Below are 20,306 nucleotides of genomic sequence, written 5' to 3' on the forward strand. Positions count from 1 at the left end.
ATCAGTCAGTGCATGTAATTAACCTTTTTCACATTACGTCACTTGCAGAAGAACCTCACATCCGTTTTCAGCCTTTTGAATGGAAGAAGAGGCGGCATGCTAATCTGCTGGCTAACAAGTAGCAACCATAGAAAGTCAGTAAACTTCCTTTCCAAAACAAGGCAGATAGGTGACTGGAATGGTCGCTAACAATACGTAATGATAAACAACAATGTGCAATATTATTATCAATCTTATCTGTGAATGACACAGTTTTGTTAACATATGTTGCCGCCGTATACCTCTTCTTCCATTCAAAAGGCTGAAAACGGATGCGAGTTCCCCTGCAAGTGACGAAATGTGAAAAAGGCTAATTGTTCAAGGTGGTTATGGCCTGTGGGAAAAAACTGTTTTTGAGTCTGTTGGTCCTTGCTTTGATGCACCTGTAACGCCTGCCTGAAGGCAGCAAGTCAAAGAACTCCGAGCCAGGGTGGGAGCTGTCCTTGATGATGTTGTTAGCTCTGCTGAGCTCTGCTCTCTGTTTAGCTACTGTTTGTTCGTTCATTCAGTTGTTCATTATTCATTTGTTTGTTCATTCATTCATTTGTTCATTCATTCATTCTCAATTGAATTTTACATTTTATGTATTGGTGTGTCTAAGCTTTGCACTGCAATAAACCTTTAAAATGAAAACCTACTTGTGCTTGTGCCCCCATTTTTTTCCCTGTGCTCCTAAAATTTTTAACTTAGGAGCACGTGTGCTCCTGAAAAAAAAAAAGTTAGTGTAGAGCCCTGCTTGGACTTGAGCACTGATGACTTGGACTTGTGCATTAACTGCATTCGGACTCGTAAATTGGAGACGAGGACTTGGATTTTTTCTTTACTTTTTGTAACATGCCATAATAATTTTGCATAAGATATTTATATCTACATTAAGTTTTATACTAATTTCGTGCAAGAGTGTCACACCTGCACACCTTGGTGCATGCATCAGATAGACTCTTAGGCGCGCTCCAGACAGCACGTGCACCAAGCGGACTCTCTCATGCGCCATAAACAACTTGCACCTGCACAGGATTAAAGCACAATCAGCGTGCCGATATAAAAACTGTGAAAACACACTTACTTTGCGAAGTATTGAGTTGCGTTGCTGACACATTACCAAGCCTTATTTCCTTGTTTGGTTTCCTGATCCCTGATTTCCTGTTTCTCGTCTTTGATTCTGCTGAGTCTACGATAGCCTGTTTGTGTCTCGCTCGACCGATCGCCTGTTTCACCGTTTTACGATTTTGCCTGCCATTCTGGATTGTTTACCATCTTCACTTGTATTAATTAACACACCTGCTGCACTTACATCCGTCTCCCAACCATCTCTGACAGAATACTTCACACTCCCTGATAAAGAGAAGCACATTCACCTGTTCAGGAACAAACTAATGTTAATGGCACTGAAACAGCCAACATCAAATGGTGCAGTTGGAGTTTTGTTCTCGGACTTGACTTGAAATATTTTTAATGACTTGGACTTGAACACTGGGGACTTGACCGGACTCGAGGTTTAGGGACTCAACTACAACACTGCTAGTTTCCAGTCTTTCTCTGTGGTTGTGGACATGTCGAGCTGGACATTTTGCTGAGACCTGTATCAGGAAGTAGATTTCTGCTCATTTCCACTCAGCATCTGTATAAACCTTGTTTACATTTCAGCACATCACACACTCACAATAACGTACATTTCAATTCATAGCTAAGTATGTAACATTTTAGAAACCACAATCACTTCCTCGTCCCATAGTGCTCTCTGGTAATAATTTGTAGCTTAATTATGCCAAAATTACAACACACACACACACACACACACACACACCCACACACACCGAGATGTAAGCATGACGTACAGAGGCCTAAAAGCTCATTTTGCCTCTTCACAAGTCGATGAATATTCTAATATTGTAATTATCATTAATTCACACACTTGTGCATGTATATTGAGTGTTTTAGCAGAGCTGTAGTGAGCGTTACACCAAATTCTGCACTTGGTTTGCCTTTACTGAAATTTTGCGGAGTTTGGTGCGAGCCGTTATCGTGCACAGGGCACACCGGACAGTCTGACTGCATCCTGATACACATGAGGAAAGGAATGCAAATATTTACATGTAGATAAATAAAAATGATTAATTGCATCTGTATGAATCAAACTGTTAACGTGTGCAGCCTACAGAGGGGGAGGGGAAGGGGGAGGGGAAGTGGGGGTGGTCTGCAAGCTCATTTGCATTCAGAACGGCTTTCTTAATGTGGCTATTTATTTTAATTTAATTTCATAGCTGCTCATACTGCACGGGAGGCTTTTTGTGTCAAAGTCGCATTAACCTCTGCCTGTTTAATATGCAGCTCTCTGCGTCTCTCTCTCTCTCTCTCTCTCTCTCTCTCTCTCTCAGCCTCATGAATATTCATCTTTCCACTCTTTTCCCATCATGCCACGCTTTGAACAGCGGTTGAACTCGAGCTATGAATATCTCTATTACTTACAGAGTGCACTAGATAGGGCGCGTGCTCAAGTAGCTTCCGGCGGATGTAGTAGTGCCCTTGTGCAGGGAGGGTGACTTAATTTGGAACGCAGCCACAGCTTCACCGAGACAAACCCGGAAGACATGTTTGTTTATTTCGGTAAAAGTCCATGCAAATTTCTTTCTGCAGTTTTTATTCTGAGGAGCTCTTTGGCGAATTTAAACATGGGAAGCAAGTCGGTTTTGCCCACAAAAGAACAAGCTCTTAAAGGCAGAGAGGAGAAAATGGTTGTGGCAGGTAAAGTATTCTGGTGCCACAAAACAAACAAACAAACAAACAAACAAACAAACAAACAGAACAGAACAGCTCGTTATACTGTATATCAAGTTAAAAACACAATTTCTGATTTAGCCAGCAATTCTTAAAACATTTAAACATGAATTAATGTTTAATTAATGCGTTATTATTGTTATTATTATGTGTAATAATGTGTAAATTCCCTTCTGACTAGAGCGGCGGCTACAATTATCGACACCTTAACGATCTTTTGGTCGTTGCAAAAGTAGAAAAGACTTTCAATACATAAACTGTGGCTGAATAATTACTCAAACTTCCACTGGGGAAAAAAAGTTGATTCTTGATTACTGAGGCTATCAGATCACGTGACACCGTTCCACAATTATCGACACCCAGATGATTATTTAATCTCATCTCATCTCATTATCTGTAGCTGCTTTATCCTGTTCTACAGGGTCGCAGGCGAGCTGGATCCTATCCCAGCTGACTACGGGTGAAAGGCGGGGTACACCCTGGACAAGTCGCCAGGTCATCACAGGGCCGACACATAGACACAGACAACCATTCACACTCACATTCACACCTACGCTCAATTTAGAGTCACCAGTTAACCTAACCTGCATGTCTTTGGACTGTGGGGGAAACCGGAGCACCCGGAGGAAACCCACGCGGACACGGGGAGAACATGCAAACTCCACACAGAAAGGCCCTCGCCGGCCCCGGGGCTCGAACCCGGACCTTCTTGCTGTGAGGCGACAGTGCGAACCACTACACCACCGTGCCGCCCGGAAGAATTCTAATGTTTGTAAACAAATGAACTGATAATGTTTAACCTGCATCAGAAAATCTTTCTGTTCCACTTTCTAAGTATTTTCGTAGATCACATTTTGTTCATGGGGTGGCACAGTGGTGTAGTGGTTAGCACTGTCGCCTCACAGCAAGAAGGTCCGGGTTCGAGCCCTGTGGCTGGCGAGGGCTTTTCTGTGTGGAGTTTGCATGTTCTCCCCGTGTCCGCGTGGGTTTCCTCCGGGTGCTCCGGTTTCCCCCACAGTCCAAAGACATGCAGGTTAGGTTAACTGGTGACTCTAAATTGAGCGTAGGTGTGAATGTGAGTGTGAATGGTTGTCTGTGTCTATGTGTCAGCCCTGTGATGACCTGGCGACTTGTCCAGGGTGTACCCCGCCTTTCGCCCGTAGTCAGCTGGGATAGGATCCAGCTTGCCTGCAACCCTGTAGAACAGGATAAAGCGGCTACAGATAATGAGATGAGACATTTTGTTAATTATTCGTTGTTGTTTGTATTAATTTCCAGTTTTGTTGTTTCCCAATAAATGTCAGCAGGGAATCGACCTTGTAACCACATGGAAATCCAGGTCAAACTTCGCATCTCATTCCTCGTACCAAAATATAAAATGTCTCCTGATATTGTAATATGTGGTAGATATTTACAACAAACTGCAAAAAAAAAAAAATCTGAATGGAATAGAAAAATCTGAATATTTCAAGCATGTAATTTTTCATATGCTGGGAATTTAATTCTGGTCTAATAATATTTATTGCAATCAGATTCCAAATACTCTATAAACATTCCATTCTGTTATCAATCAGAAAAAAATTATTATAAATCACAGCACTTTTATTTTTTTAAAGTACTTCATCTACTTGTTACACAAAGATCGATCCATAACAGTTGTAAATGTCGCTTAATCCCACAGGGTGTCGATAATGGTGGACACCAGTGAAAGTGATCACTATTATCGACACCTCACGTGATTCTCAAACGTGCGTTTAGATACAAAATGGCAACTGTCAAATGAAAGAGTCAGAAACAAAATAGGTTTCGATGAGGAGATCATGAAATATCGGTGAATTTGATCAGTAAAAACATGTCCATGATCTTCCCGCCATGCTGACCTGCGATGATAACGTCCAGGCTTTCCGAAAAACTGCTGATCGTGCTAAAAAAAATTCCATCTCAGGTAACGAGCTGTCATCAGACAACAAGATCAAAGGGCGGGGTGTCTTCCAGCTGATTAATTAACCAATAATAACTGTTGGAACCGAAACTCACCTTTGTAAAATTGTTTTATTATTGGTCAATCTGAAAAGGTGCTGATAATTATGGACTGTCGATAATTGTAGCAACTTTGTGAACAACTTCTACACAACATGCTTTCACAATACATTTCCAGTATCCAGTAAATGCATTATATATGGTATATTTTATTGTGTAAAAATATTAATGCATAATGCTGGGCGAAAAACTAAAATGCGCACGAAATCCTACTTCTCCTCAATCATGGTTTATTACCTGACACTTTATTTGGTAAGATTTTAACAAAAAAAATCTTTTTGCAAGAGATACATTCAGTTCTTGTCAGAGAGGAATGTCAGAGTTATCAAAATAGGGTAAGAGCCTCCTCGGCTTTTGTGAAGCATAATGACAAATTAAGGCTCCAGGGTCAGAGGTTCGAGATCCAGCACTGCCGAGCTGCCGCCACTGTTGCTCTTGGACAGGTCTCTTAATGCCATAGACAAGTGGGAAAATGATGTAAAAAGAAGATGATGATGATGATGAGATATTTGTTTCGATGAAGATTAAGTATTGGCAAAGTCCATTAATTCATTCTTGAGTAAGACCTTTATCCCGTTCCAGATTGTGGTGGATCCGGAGTCCATCCAGGGACAACACGTGGAACAGGGTACACTTGTGAATACACTGCAGATAGGAAATCAGTCCCTTTCAGGAATATCTTAATTGTTATAGTTATTGCAGTTATTGTTATCTACTAAAATTATCAGCCTAATTGACTAGTCACATGAATTAAATGGATTTAATCCAAACCTTAATGACCAGTAAGATAAAGAAGTAGTGTATAAACAGTGTGAGCTTGAATCTAACAGCAGCTTTAATAAAACTCGGACACGGTTATTAACCTGATCCGAAATGTTTCACACATTTGGGTTTTTCTGCTTAACGTTAACATTATTTAATTATTTGTTGAGTCTTTCTGCTGTAGTAGGAGACGTTAGGATTGAGCTTCCCTGTCTTTCACTGCTCTTGTGGATTGTTCTTTGCCCTTACCTGTGTTCTTGGGCGAGTCCCGGATACGGTCTTTATTAGAGTCGCATTATTTTGTCAGATCAAAGGAAGACTATTAGATAAAAGGGTTCATTTATTGAACCAGTAACTGTCGACTTGCACTTTCCCAGTGCAATTAAAAAAAAGAAAAATTCACAAAACTCTTAAAAACAACACATTTTGGGATTCTTATGACCCGTTTTTCATCTATAGAGGTTTTCGACCCACATAACCGTTGCCATGTCAACAAGTAGCCGGCGCCATTTTGACGGTCACAAATATGGCGACTACCAGTAGCGATACACTGTTGATCATGACGAAGTCTCATTGTCGAGTATTTTATCCGGCCTAGATGACGCGAGTAAGAAGCGATATCACCAGAAAATCAATGATGCTGGTGTACGTGATCCGTACACGTTACCAGGCTATCTTTTTCTGGCTTTGCAGCGCTGCAGCGTGGGTGATCTTCCTGACCTGCAGTCAGGCGTGTGGGAAATACCAGGGAAAAAACATAAAAGGAAAAGGAGCGAGATGCAGAAAACACCTTCACTATCCAGCGACGTAGGGCATTTACAGGGCGAGCAGACGGAGAGGGATTTGCAAAAATTGAGGTTAGCAGGCTTAGAGAACGACGTTTACCTGCTTCCACCAGGATTGTTCACTGACGTACGGAAGTACACGAAGCCCTCGTCTTTACCTGACTTCGGCCCACATGATCTGTATACCTATGTCGTTAAAAACCAGGCTGGGTAACATGCCTACATCAGCGGGTCGTCCCTGGAGCCGGTGGTCGCCATCTTATTACAGCTAAGGTTTGTTCACATTTTCATTTACTTTCGGTCCTCAGGATAAACAAAATGTTATTAAATGTCATTGAAATAACTTCTTAGTCTGTTGAGACATGGCCCGTTATAAATTTGCTGTTACCAGGCAATGACCAAGAACTGTATTATTAGGGTCGGTGTCTGTGTTGTAGCAGTGTGCTAGCAGCTAGCTGTTAGCACTAGCTAATGTCAACAACATCATAGCTGGTATGTTACTGTAGCAATGTTTACGTTCAGTCATTTGGATGACTGTTAAAACCTTTCAGTCTCAAGTTTTTCCTTTACTGGATTTACTAGTTTACTGAGCTAGCACGCTCGCTCCCAGTCTGCCCGAGCACGCTAGCTCAGTAAACTAGTAAATCCAGTAAAGGAAAAACTTGAGACTGAAAGGTTTTAACAGTCATCCAAATGACTGAACGTAAACATTGCTACAGTAACATACTAGCTACTGTTGTTGACATTAGCTAGCTTGACCTTCAAAATGGCGGACACCGGGGCGTCACGTCACCTGTGACGTCACGTCGAAAACCTCTATACAAAACAATATACAACATTTTGGTAATTTGCACGTTAGTGTCCTATAGAGGATGTGCAGTCACGTGACCCGTCCGTGTTTACTCCGCCATATTGGACGGCTTCAGGATTGTTTACCTTGCGCGAGCGTAATGGATTCAGGCAGTAATCCCCAAGAAAATTCGGAAAATACCCCATCTACATCGCGCGATAATTTGTCTAAATTTGTTCAGCATCTTGAAGGTGACGTGAGGCAGCGTTACGTGGAAAAGTGTTCCAGGTTGGGGATTGCAGATCTGTACAACTTGCCGCAATCCTTGTTCAGGGAAATTCGGAGCTGCGGTGCCGGCGATTTGCCCGATCTGGCCTACCACGACATTTACAATTTTCTTGTTAATCGTGAATTGTGTTACACTGGCAAAGCCCTCAAAGCTTACAAGAGCCTGGAATATCAACCTTCCAGAGGTATCCCAACTATACCTCTGGAAGGTTCCGAAGAAGAATGTCTACTTGATAACCTCACGGGTAAGTGGCATTAAGACGTTTATCATAAAGAGACTATGCAGGACGTTTTATCGTAAGAATGTTCGAAATCTAAACGCAGTTCCAGATAATGACAGGGTTGTAAATATGTATGTTAGAGATCAAGCGGACTGACGGCCACAAACGCTGTACTGTCTAGTTTCTAAGTATGCAGTTATCATTCAGTCCGAAAATCAACTTAACAGATGTACTCGGAGTATTGAATTAGAAGATTACACCTACCTGATATGAAGTGTTCACTACAAATTCGGCTGGTAGAACTGGGGTTCCAGTTTTCTCTTCGCACAGCGGACACCCATTTTGCGCGTTTCTCCTCGTCTGTGGGGAATCTATAAAATGACACGCCCTCCTTTTGGCCCTGTCTATTGGTACAACCAAATGCTGAAGAAGATATAACCATTCTCGAAAGATCTACTCCCACACACTTGATAATTAGAACGGGTTCGTCTAAGTTCTATGCGCGGCCATGCCGTCCAAGATGGCAGATAAACAAATATCACGTGACCTCGTGACGTCACATGCACGCTCTCTATATGTACGCTGCCTTCTTTCACAAGAAGAGATAATCTGACAGACATGTCTGAGGACCAAAAATAGACCTTTTCCAGGAGCCGATTGACAAACATGCAAAATTATTTTATTTACTCACTGGTCTGCTTTACTGAAAATTCTTTAATAACTTCTCAACCTTGGATTGTGTGGACGTTAGGCTATGGTCACACGACAGCTCGCAATGCTCTGCGATGGGTTCTCGATGAAAATGAGGCATTTGGTGGCGATGCTTCCCCAAGCTTCGGGAAGTATTCCCGAACCCATCTGCGAGTTTTTGCTGCTTAGTTTGCCGATGAAAACATGCATACATTGAAATTTTTCGTGACGTCTTTGGCCACTCACGAGGCGGAGGCACACCAAGAAACAACTCGTGAAGCTCGGAGAACATTTGCCCTGCATCTCACAATTGGTGGCGATACAACCAGTTTTTCATCGCCAAATATTATTCGCAAACCCATCGCAAGCTGGAGTGTGACCAGGACCTTAGGACTTCAATAAAGTGACTCTTTTTTCTTTAAAAATCTGATTGTGATACAATGTTCAAAGGGTTGTTTTCCCATTGGTAAGAAGTGGTGAGAGCCAATCAGTTTGCAAACTTCAACATTCTGAAGCTCGTGGCCAGAAAGGTGTACAGTCACACATTACCAAGATGGTGCGGATGGTTTTACTCTCGTCACTGTGACCTTTGTAATCATTAGCTCATCCAGCCGACAGGTGACGAGTTTATGACATCATGTGTTGTCCGTCGTCTGTAGTCCATTGTCGTCCACATTTCACGAAAATCGCTTTTCTCTCTCAATTCTTCACCAATTTTTATTCTTTTTGGCAGGAAAATAGGTTTCCCTGGGGTGCATATAGCTTCTACCCAGATTTGCATAATTGCAATTAATAATAAGGATATGAAGTAATTAATTAATTCCTAACAAGCAGTTTCCACACAAATCACTTCTTCTCCCTCAATTCTTCACCGATTTTGATTCTTTCTGGCATGAAGGTAGGGGTACCTAGGGTGCACAGAACTTGTACCCAGATTTGCTTGTTTACAGTTATTAATGAAGTTATGGACTAATTAAGCCTTAATGTCTTAAAGTTCAACACAAGTCGCTTCTTCTCGGTCAGTTCTTCGCCGTTTTGGATTCTTTCTGGTAAATAGGTCGGTATTCCTAGGGTGGATATCGCTTCTATATATAGCTTGTATATAGTGTATCTAGCTTGCAACATTTATTGTGCAAGGTGGCCCACTTTAGATCGTTCCTTCTGGATTAGACGGGGCCGGAGTGAGCTACGCCGTCCTTGACGGTCTCGTTACTTGTTGGTAGAAAAGCGAAGAAGAAGAAGAAACTTTTATTTGTCACAAGCACACTGAAATTCAGCTTCTGCATTTAACCCATCTGAAGCAGTGAACACACGCACACACCCAGAGCAGTGGGCAGCCACACCAGAGCGCCCGGGGAGCAGTCAGGGGTTCGGTACCTCGCTCAAGGGCACCTCAGCCCAAGGCTGCCCCACGTCAACCTAACTGCATGTCTTTGAACTGGTAGAAAATGAATTGATTTTGTAAAGGCAAGTCACTGAGAGAGAGAGAGAGAGAGAGAGAGTTAAAACAGGCCTGAAACTCGGAGCATGAGTTGTAGAATTGATATAAAAAAATCCAGGCATGAACACGTTGTTTTTCTCAGAGATCACTGAGACTCATTTTAAAAGATGCACTGGCACACGGCGCATGCACTACAATCTGACTTTGTCCGGTATATTTTACCTGAGGGGGGGAAAATAGAGAGAGAGAGAGAGAGAGAGAGAGAGAGTTGATATTTATTCATAATTCTTCATTATTTTATGTTACGATGTTTCTGTTGCCCTCCAGCTTATTTGATTAACTAATATAATATATAATATGTGACACCTGATAATGATTAAGTCACTAAGCTTCTCCATGTGTCGTTCATGATCATTGCTCCTGTTTTTTCATCCTTCCATGTTGTTTTTTGGAGCTGAGCGATGCATTGTGGGAGTTTTAGTACCATGGCACTATTAGAGGACCATCTGTGCATTTTGCGCATGAAGGCTCCACCCACGTCGTAAATTCCTGCTCCGTCTGTCGAAGCAGCTCATTGTCACAGCATGGCGGAAGGTTCCGGGCCTCCACCTCCCATGGGGGGTGGGGGGGTGTGGCAGGAGCTCTGGGGTCTGATGGAGGCAGTACCTGCTGTTCTTTTTATGGCTAGTTATTACAGTCAGATTCTGGAGAACCCATATGCTTCATGGGTTTTCGAGCTCCAGAACAGGAGTGCAGATTTGTTCGCAGTGGTCAAGGTCTTTAAACAAAGCGCCACATAATAACGCAGCACCTGAGGTTGTGCGTGCAGAACGATTTCGTGGCTTGTCATAGCCTAAATCCTTTTCAGTCGCTACATCTTGTTTGCAATGGACAGGATTAGACAGATGTACATCAGTTTTTATTTGGATTAATTTTCATTCTTCGGGATAATGTGCACTAGTGTTACAAAAAAAAATTAAAAATTACCGTGAAACGAAGTCTTGACGGAGTATCACAGAGCTGAAATGATGGCCAGAGACCTTTTGTCCTTTTTGTCGAGGTTGTAAAGACAATGCTTCATCAGCAGAGAGAGGATCATCAGGAGAGGATAAAGACGACGGCGTAAAGTCAGCCTCGTCATGGATTTAACTACTTGCTTATTTTCCATCATCTGTATTGATGCGCATAATTAACTTCGCTGTCAGTTATGCTAGTTGCAGCTAAAGTTTTGCTCAGCTAAAACGAGGCAGGGATAACATGCAAAAGGTTAGGGTGCTGACAGTGTCATTCGTACAGACTCACAGTGGCCACTTTATTAGGAACACCCTTCCATCCACCTGCTGTTTTTCTGCAGTTCTCTAATCAGTCGATCCCTCAACAGCAGCACGATGCAACAAATCACGCAGATACAAATCAAAAGTTTCAGTTAATGTTCGAACATCAGAATGGGAAAAAATTGTGATCTCACAGTGAAGTGTGACTTTCTTTCTTTCTTTCACTGTGGTATGGGTGTTGGTTTGAGCCAGATGGAGCATGAAGGTTTGAGTATTTCAAAAACTGCTGATCTCTTGGTGTTTTCACACACAACAGTCTCTAGAGTTTACACAGAATGGTGCCAAAAACAAAAAACAAGCATCGAGTGAGTGAGCGACAGTTCTGTGGGTGGAAACAAACGCCTTGTTGATAAGAGAGGGTCAGAGGAACATGGCTAGATTGGTTTGAGCTTTTTTTGCCAGGAAGGATATAGTAACTCATATAATCACTCTTTACAACCGTGGTGAGCAGAAAAGCATCTCAGCATGAAACAGCAGAACAGAAGAACACATTCTGCAGCCAAGAACAGGGATCTCAGAATCAAGAACAAGTTCCTAATAAAGTGGCCGGTGAGTGTACAGTGAAACCTCATGTTACGTCCACTTCAAAATTACGACCACCTCAAAATTACGAACAGTTTTTCGTGGTCCCGATTGCTTGCGTATATATTTCATTGGTCGCGGCCTTCAATAATGCGACCACCTCAATATTGCATATTACGACCATTAATTTCGGTCCCACCCGTCGAAAATCAATGTAATTAAACCTCGAAAATACGGGCGCCCCCCGTCGTGCCAAAACACGGGGCACAAGAGCTTTCACGACATCCGGTTTACGTCATGCCGCAAAATTAAGATCGACTTGTACGACAATGAGTAGAAAACGTAATGAGTTGTCTTTGAAAGAAAAAATTGATCTGATAAACGAAAGTGCGGGTAAAAGTCAGCGTCAGCTAGCAGAAAAGTTTGGAATTGGCAAAACGCAGGTAATCTATGCAACGAGGTGTGAAGTGAGCTTTAGTAGATCGAATTAAATAGAAAAAGTTCAAGTTGTTAAAAGTGTCATAAGGCCACACCAGTTTAATTAGTTGGTTCTCGGATTTTTTCAGGAAAAATATGAAGCGAGCGGGTGAAATAAAATTAAAAAAATGCTCTGATGGTAAAATTAGCGGTGGAAATAGACCGAACAATACAAGCAAACCAGTAAACAGAATGTCAACACACCTGTCAAAGATTTTACGCTTCTGTTCGCTGAATATCCTCACAGTCACAAACACAGGCTTTGCAGGACTCCCCTCCACAGGCAGGTTTCTCCCACAAGTCTTTATCGAAAGTGAAAGGGGCGATTTGATTGGTTTTCAGCGTCACGTGACCTCACATCACGTGACCTTTTCAGTTGACGGGAGTTTGATTTCGATTTTTTTTTTTTCATTTTGCATTTTTTTCAAGCGGCGATTCCGAGAACCAACTAATTAAATTGGTGTGGCCTAATTATGAAAGAGTATTCAGAACGAGATTTCAATTTCTTGTTTCAATGACTTGTGTAAGTTTGCTGTATGGTTTACATTTAAAAATGTTATGGTTTTAATTATGATTAATTCTATTACAAGTTTATTAAAAGTTTAAATGAAAAAGTTATATTGTTTTTTGCATGTTGTATTACATGTACATTTGTACTTGCTAGACACACAAACCACACACATGCTATACTTTTGTTTAAATTTAGCTTGTTGATTTAATAATTTATCAATGAAATACAATAAACTAGTTCATAAATTTATTACATGTAATACAACAGTATTAAGAACATCATGCATGCACGTTGCTATGCAACAGCTCAGCAACTGTCAGTATATCTTGCCAACTCAATATTTTTTTTTTTTAAAGATATTTTTTTGGGCTTTTTTCACCTTTATTGGATAGGACAGTGTAGAGACAGGAAATGAGTGGGAGAGAGAGACGGGGAGGGATCGGGAAATGACCTCGGGTCGGAATCTAACCCGGGTCCCCGGATTTATGGTATGGCGCCTGAGCCACGACGCCCCTTGCCAACTCAATATTAAGACCACTTCGACCTGGTCCCAATGGTGGTCTTAATATCGAGGTTTCACTGTATATTGGTGCTGAGATTCAAACCCTTATCCAGAGCTGCTTCTACATTGTAGTCCTAGATTTAGTGGTCCAGTTGCTTTTTTGAGTAATGCTTTGTTGATCCCTAGGAGGATAACTGTAAGATTTAAAAAAAAAAGTCATATTAAAGCGGTAATCAAAATTCTTTCTCTCAAAACCTATCGGAGGATTACTGGTGTCACAAAATAACATCTCCCCATTTTCATAGATGCAGAAATATAAGAGAAATTATTCTGTCCACATTCACTGGATATGAGCAATCGCATGCACTGATTGGCTACTCTACTACTAGGATATCAGTTCGTATACCGTGAGTAGAGAAAAACAAAATGGCGGAGCGTGTTGCTGAACCAACCGAGGACGAAATAAAAACTCTACTCGAAAACAAAACCCCAAAAAATACAAACAGCAACAAAATATGGAATAAAAGTATTTGATGGTAAAAACGTATCCTTTTTTATTTTTCAAGAATTATTATTATTATTATTATTATTATTATCGCATTTTTCACAAATTGCTCCTGTCATTTCGCCGGTTTGTTTACATTCTAAGCAGAAATGATTTTGTCGGACTTTTTGTATAAAGTTTTTTATTTATCAAATTTGCAAAAAATGAAAATGCTTTGTTTATCAAAATCCAGTGAATGTGGATCGAATAACAGTTATTCCACTCAATCTCATCGTACATGGATTATAGACAACTCGGGGCTACGCACCTCGTCGGCTATCAGCTCATGTACGACTCGATTTCGTGGAATAACTGTTAATTGAACAAGATGGGTGTTCGGTAAACCTTCAACAAGCCAAAAGGCAACATGGACCCATCCAGACAGTGTAAATCTTTCCACATACAACCCTGTACACATATAACAGTCATGTCTAGTACGAGTGCAAACATGCCGATTATTCCAAAGCAAATGGATGCATGGCGAAACGACCAGACAGAAAGACCTATAAAAGCTCTCCGTACTGCAGGATCGGTTTAATTTAGAGCATGCTCCGCTGGACATCGATTGTCTCATGGAGTGGGTCGGAGGAATTGCTTATGATGGCTCAGAGCTTGGCCTGCAATCTTCTCTCCATAACTGTCTTCAGCGTCTCAAGGCTGAGCTCCAAAAATGCACCGGTCTTTCTGATGACCTTATTGAGTCAGTTTATGTTCTTTGCCTTGATGCTGCTCGAGCAAACAATGATGAAGACCAGAAGCGCTGTCTAACTGTATAAAGGCTGTAATGACAAAGAACCTTATCAGAAAATGAAGCTGGCTCGGTGCCTTTTTGTACAGGATGTCTGTGTTTGTCATTCCAGGTATGAATAATTAACGCATGTAGTACCTTCATGTTGAATCATAATAAAGGCAAGTTGTGGTTTCTACAACTGGAACCAAATTAAGAAAAAAAAAAAAGGCTGATGTCCTGGTTGTATTTGGGTTACCGTGAGTCGAGCTGATGGAGAGTTCAATCAGCGCCAAGCTTCCATAACCAACAAAGACAACAATCCCATGGAATATAAGGACATAATTGAAATGGTGTGTTAAATGAATCAGATGCTGACGACTTGACTTTCTCTCTCGAATTTGCTTTTGGTGCGTAGCAGAACATAACACATCCTGCTCATTCATTCCCCTGATCGGTGAAATAATCCAGTCCAGTAGAGTCAAGTAACACATTTTAAAGCAGAATCTAATGGATAAATGAACATCATTCTGTAATTTGTATATTTATAATTAGTATAAATATGGAGGTGATCACAGAAAATAGCGCATGCTGATTGGTCGAGAAATTCAGACTATTTCTTGATAATCACCTTGAGCAACTTGGAAGAATGGCGGCCAATCGCGTCGTCACTGTAAGTGAGGAAGAATTACGAATGATGAAAGAAAGTGCTGTTCCTAAAAGCACTAAAGATGCTCCGAAGTTTGGTCTAAAACTATTCAAGGGGAAGGTGGAGTTGGAATTAATTTTATTGATTTCAAAACAAAGGATTTTATGTGACTCAGCGTAGATCAGTGACACAAATCTGCGCCACAAAGTAATTACATTTGCATGCCGCTTTTGAAGTTCGAAATAAATTTTTTTAATGAGTTTTTTTTAAATAATCACCTGTGTATTTATATGAAAACAATTATCCACCTCAGACTCAGCAAATATCGGTGATTATTTTATCCACATATCCACATCAATCCAAGTTTGATTCACTGTACATGAGCAATCGTGCGCTCTGATTGGCTACTCTACTACTAGGATATCAGCTCATATACCGTGAGTAGAGAAAAACAAAATGGCGGAGCGTGTTGCTGAACCAACCGAGGACGAAATAAAAACTCTACTTGAAAACAAAACCCCCAAAAATACAAAAAAAAGCAACAAAATAATAAATGGAATGAGAGTATTTGATGGACTAGAATGCCTCTTTTTATTTTTCAAGAATTATCGCATTTTTCACAAATTGCTCCTGTCAGTTCACCGGTTTGTTTACATTCTAAGCAGAAATGATTTTGTATAAAATTTTATTTATCGAATTTGCAAAAATAAAACTAAAAATGCTCCATTTCTCAAAATCCAGTGAATGTGGATAGAATAAAACAGTTATTCCACTCAATCTTGTTGTACATAGATTATAGACAACTCGGTGCTACGCGCCTCGTTGCCCATCAGCTCATGTACGACTCCATTTCGTGGAATAACTGTTAATTAATAACCTCGACTTTGTCCGATATTCACTTCGCCTTCTGCGAATAATTGTCCATCTGAATATCAGTGTTTCTGTAAGTTAATTCCGCATCTGTTTTCAGAAACCTGGAATAAAACAGAACTCCATCCCCTCACCCGAACTCGGGATTGAAGCATCGTGTGACGGCAGTGTTACCTGCTGTGCCGTTGTGCCACGTATGATTTAATCATATTAATTTAATATGATTGTCATTTCTTCCTGTCTGTGCAAACATTTTTAAGCATAATTGGATTATGTTAATGCTACATGAATTGTTCTCATACACACTCACTCTACATAATTCAAACTAGTAGATTAGTTATTTATTACAATTAAATTTAGCACAAGTTAAATAAATTAAATTTTAAAAAAGTTTTGATGAAAAACTACATATTTTGACTGATGCTTCAGTTACATTGTGTTCACTATAATTTCCAGGGGTGCCAATAATAGTGGCACGTGTTTTTGTTGAAAATATTTCTTGATGAGGATTTTTTTTTCTCCAAAATAAGGTTATTTCTATTAAAGGTTGGCTTTTTCTCATTTTTTCAGTGTGAGATGATGCGACTTCACCAAACGGTGGATTTTTATTTATTTATTTTTCTAACAATTTTTACGTGTCTTTACAAGGGGTGCCAATAATTGTGGAAGGCACTAGATATTGTAGCATAAAACTCAAGAAGTTCAGCTCTTCTCAGCACACGGTTATATTTATCATTTAACCTGGACTGTGTCACGGTTGGAAATCCGATAAGATTTTATCTAAGAAGGGCTCTGCCTGTGATTGGAGAGTGATTAGTTTTGTGCGATACTGTGGTAAAGCAGAACAACAGAAGGTCACATCCCTTCAGTGTTCTTCGTTTAAGAAGCCGTGCATGTTTTATGGATGGGTGTAACTGAGCGTAAGACTCAGGCCCATCAGAATTCTGCTGCAGTTCCTCCAGACCTGCATGCCTCCATCTTAGCTGAGGATGTTTGTGTTGGCGGGGTGGGGTGATTGGCGAGGGAGGGGGTTCTCGCCATGGCAACCGGAAAGGGTTGCCTGGATACAGGTGCGAAGAGAACATGTGGTGTGTGGACTGAGCAGACTCGGATGCTGTTCGCTTCATGGTGGAGTAAATTGTGGGTAACCGCAGGGATCCTGGGCAGCTGGATAGATCACCGCATGTCCGTGCTGAGTGGCTTCGTCCTGCGGTGGGGGGGCACAGTTTCAGAATCCAGTTAATCAGAGGAAGATTAGCACAGGCTTACAGAGGTGTCCTGTTGTAGTAGCAGGCTGGCTGCCGTTGGTTCAAAATCATTGTTTTCGCTATGACATGCAATGCTGGAATAAAAAAGTTCAAGCCAATCCTCAGCACCACCATCATCAGCAGCATCAGCATCGTTGATGTGTCCAGAGCTCACATTTTATCAGCCTATCAAATTCTGGTGGATAAAATCAAGTGTTTAGAATTTGCAGTTCAGTTTGTCTTTGAGCTAACACTTAGCATGTGAAGGTATGATGAGTCTCAGGAAGTTCAGGGCGAGTGCAGTCGTATCGACAAACTGTCGTTATCTAAAGCAGCACTTGATTATGCAAATGAGTACCTCATTTTATCAAGTGCACCATGTAGACATGCTAAATATTTAGCTCATCGGATCTTCAGGCCGATGAGCTGTTGCCATGGCGTTGTGTCCATTGTCCGTCTGTCGTCCACAATTCAGTTAAATCGTATCTCCTCCGTCGGTTCTCCATGGATTTACGTTCCGATTGTTTTGTTTGAAAGAACTCATCACGCCGCACAAATAACTTTGGTCGTTGTTTTTTGTCAATTTTTTTGCTAACGAGTTACTAATTAGGTCAAATGAACGAATTTTCCAGGCCTCTCACTAGAATTGTATCTCCTCTCTGATTTTCTCATCCGATTCCAGTTCTGGTTGATGTTTTGGGTTGATCTTCCCTTGAGGAACAAAACTTGGTCGTTTGTTTGTTGATTTTCCTGTTGTAAACAATTTGTTTACAATTTTGTTTATTTCCAGTTAAATCGTGTCTCCTCCCTCCATCACTTCTCACTGGATTTCAGTTCTGATTGTTTTATTTGAACGAATTCGACCTTCTGTACAACACCTGGTCATTGTATTGTCAATTTTTTGGTCACCTTAACACCTTTTCTTCGGACTAGAGTTGTGTCTCCTCTCATTTATCATGCGAATTCAGTTCTGAGCGATGTTTTGGGTCGAGCTTCTCTCGGGGAACAAAATTTAGTCCTTTGTTGATTTTCCTGTTGTAAACATTTTGTCGTGGAGGTCGGTCCTCTCTTACATCGTCACATTTCAGTTCTGTTTGTTTTGGTCGTCGGAGTTGTTTCGACGGCAGGGCAGATGAGCGACCACGCCCTTGACTTTCTGGTTAGGCCGTTCCCAACCTGATCTGTGGCAAATTTTGAATAACAGGAAGAAGATTTTCTGTTCATGAAAGTTATTGGACCAGTTATGTGCTATTTCGGTAATGAGTGTTGGTGAATGTTTTTTAATTGGTATTGGCTTGCGTGTGTTGTCGGCTGTTGGTTGCAGGTTTTGAGGATGCCAACCAATCAGAGCGCTACCATATGCTCAGTTTATAGGTATAGTCAGCAGTCTGTTGTGTACATTGACAATATAGCATTCAAGCAGCAAAAAATGGTGGATGAGGCAGAAAGCAGTCCAAGTCTATCTGGACTCACGAGCTGTTGATTGAGTGGTTAATATTCTGAGTTGAGATGGAGGGGTTTGTTGTTGTACTCTTCTCCCTCCCCATGATTGTTACAGTTTCTCTTCTGAGATTTGGTGGTTGTGTTTACCCAAATCTGCAAGTTCCTCACCATTATTACTATCCTCAGCTATTTAAATTCACCTCTTCACAAACCCAGCAGTGCCAGAATGTTCCGGAAGATTCCAACAGACACACGGCGCTGTGCAGGATCTGGACAATGTGAACGTAGCCAAATTTCCACCTGCGGTAGCGATCCAGCCAATCAGAGCACAGCCATATGCCCACCTTATACCTCTGCTAGTCCGCAGTGTGTTGGCATTTCTCACTGACTGTAGATTGACAATGTGGCATGTGTTCAACACCAACATGGTGGCTGCCAGGCGTAAACATAGCTGTGTGCAACGTTAGTCCAACAGAATGTAGCCTCCTTTGTATTTTTATGACCATTCTGTCTTTGTAAGTCCTTGGTACATGGTAAAAAGGTGGAGTCCTTTAGAGTCCCTTGGATTAGTGCATGACATCGAGCAAAATAGCTCCAGTCCTTATTTATCCCAACGTAGATTTCCTGTTTGAAATTTAAAAAAAAATTCAAACATGGGTCGATTTCTTCTGTTGTATTTTTAAAGTTTGTCCGGAAAAAAGAGAACTCCCGTCTTCAAATTGCGCCGTCCCCTTCTTTTGTCAGCCTCTCCCACCCTGTTTCTGTTTTCTTTCGCTCTTTCGTTCTGGGTATTGGCAGTGTTTGGTGGTGAGGTGTTATGGTCTGAGTAAAGGCGTTGGCACCGACTCTAAGCTCGTGGTGAAAGGAGACCGAATGGCATCGCCTGGACTGCCGCCAAAACTCCATGAGAGGAAAACAAAACCCAGTATGGAAGACAACGTGTGTAGAGAGAGAGAGAGAGGGAGAGAGGGGCATTATGGGAATGTGAAGGGAGGAGGAGATTTAGTGAGAAGTGTTTGTATGAAAGAGAGCGAGAATGCTTGCGAGATAAATGAAGCGTAAGACAAAGGCATTATGGGAAAGCAAAAGAAGCGTAAAGAGGTTCAATCTGCTGAAGTTCTGAAATTAGCATCCCTGGTCTGGTATTAGAGCCTGCTTACATTAACATAAACGTGATGCATAAACATTTTGAGGATGAGAGTTTGATTACGGGTCGTCAGTATGAGTTGCTTAATAAAATAGGAGCCGCCACTAAATCCATGTCTGTCCTTGAAATGAAAATGATCTAATATTGTATATTGTTATATATACATACAGGACACTTTTTCAGTGGAATAAAAACATGTTCTATTCCCTTCTAGCGGGTTTCATTCATTTGGTTCGATAGCATGCAATATTGTTAGCATATCGTTTGTCCTACGTGTATTACGTCACTCTACCCAGTGGAGAATGAGCGTTGAATATGGTTTACGATATTGCACGGGTGTCAAGACAACATGACGTCACACGTCGGAGACGTAAAATTTCCACACTAATGAGCGACTGTGACAATTTGTAAACAAACATGGCCGCCAGGTTTGCTTTGTTAAATACAGAAGATTTTGAGAGAATTTTGAAAGAGAAAGACGCATTGAACACCCGAAAGG

The 20,306-nt window shown here is 41.2% G+C and overlaps 1 protein-coding gene across 3 annotated transcripts in view; it reads left to right on the forward strand.

The window, feature by feature from the left end:
- The first annotated feature begins 2,592 nt into the window (after window positions 1–2,592).
- The window catches only part of msrab (methionine sulfoxide reductase Ab), an 85,760-nt gene continuing 68,046 nt past the window's right edge, over window positions 2,593–20,306 (forward strand). For 2 of the 3 annotated variants that reach the window (XM_060934755.1, XM_060934754.1), the window contains exon 1: window positions 2,594–2,784. In XM_060934755.1, coding sequence (XP_060790738.1) covers window positions 2,631–2,784 — 154 coding nt within the window. In that variant the 5' untranslated portion in view covers window positions 2,594–2,630. Of the gene's footprint in view, window positions 2,785–20,306 lie in introns of all 3 variants that reach the window. The other variant, XR_009655666.1, reaches the window with a different exon arrangement.

The sequence above is a fragment of the Neoarius graeffei genome, chromosome 11 (genome assembly GCF_027579695.1).
Source record: "Neoarius graeffei isolate fNeoGra1 chromosome 11, fNeoGra1.pri, whole genome shotgun sequence".
NCBI classification, from domain to species: Eukaryota; Metazoa; Chordata; class Actinopteri; order Siluriformes; family Ariidae; genus Neoarius; species Neoarius graeffei.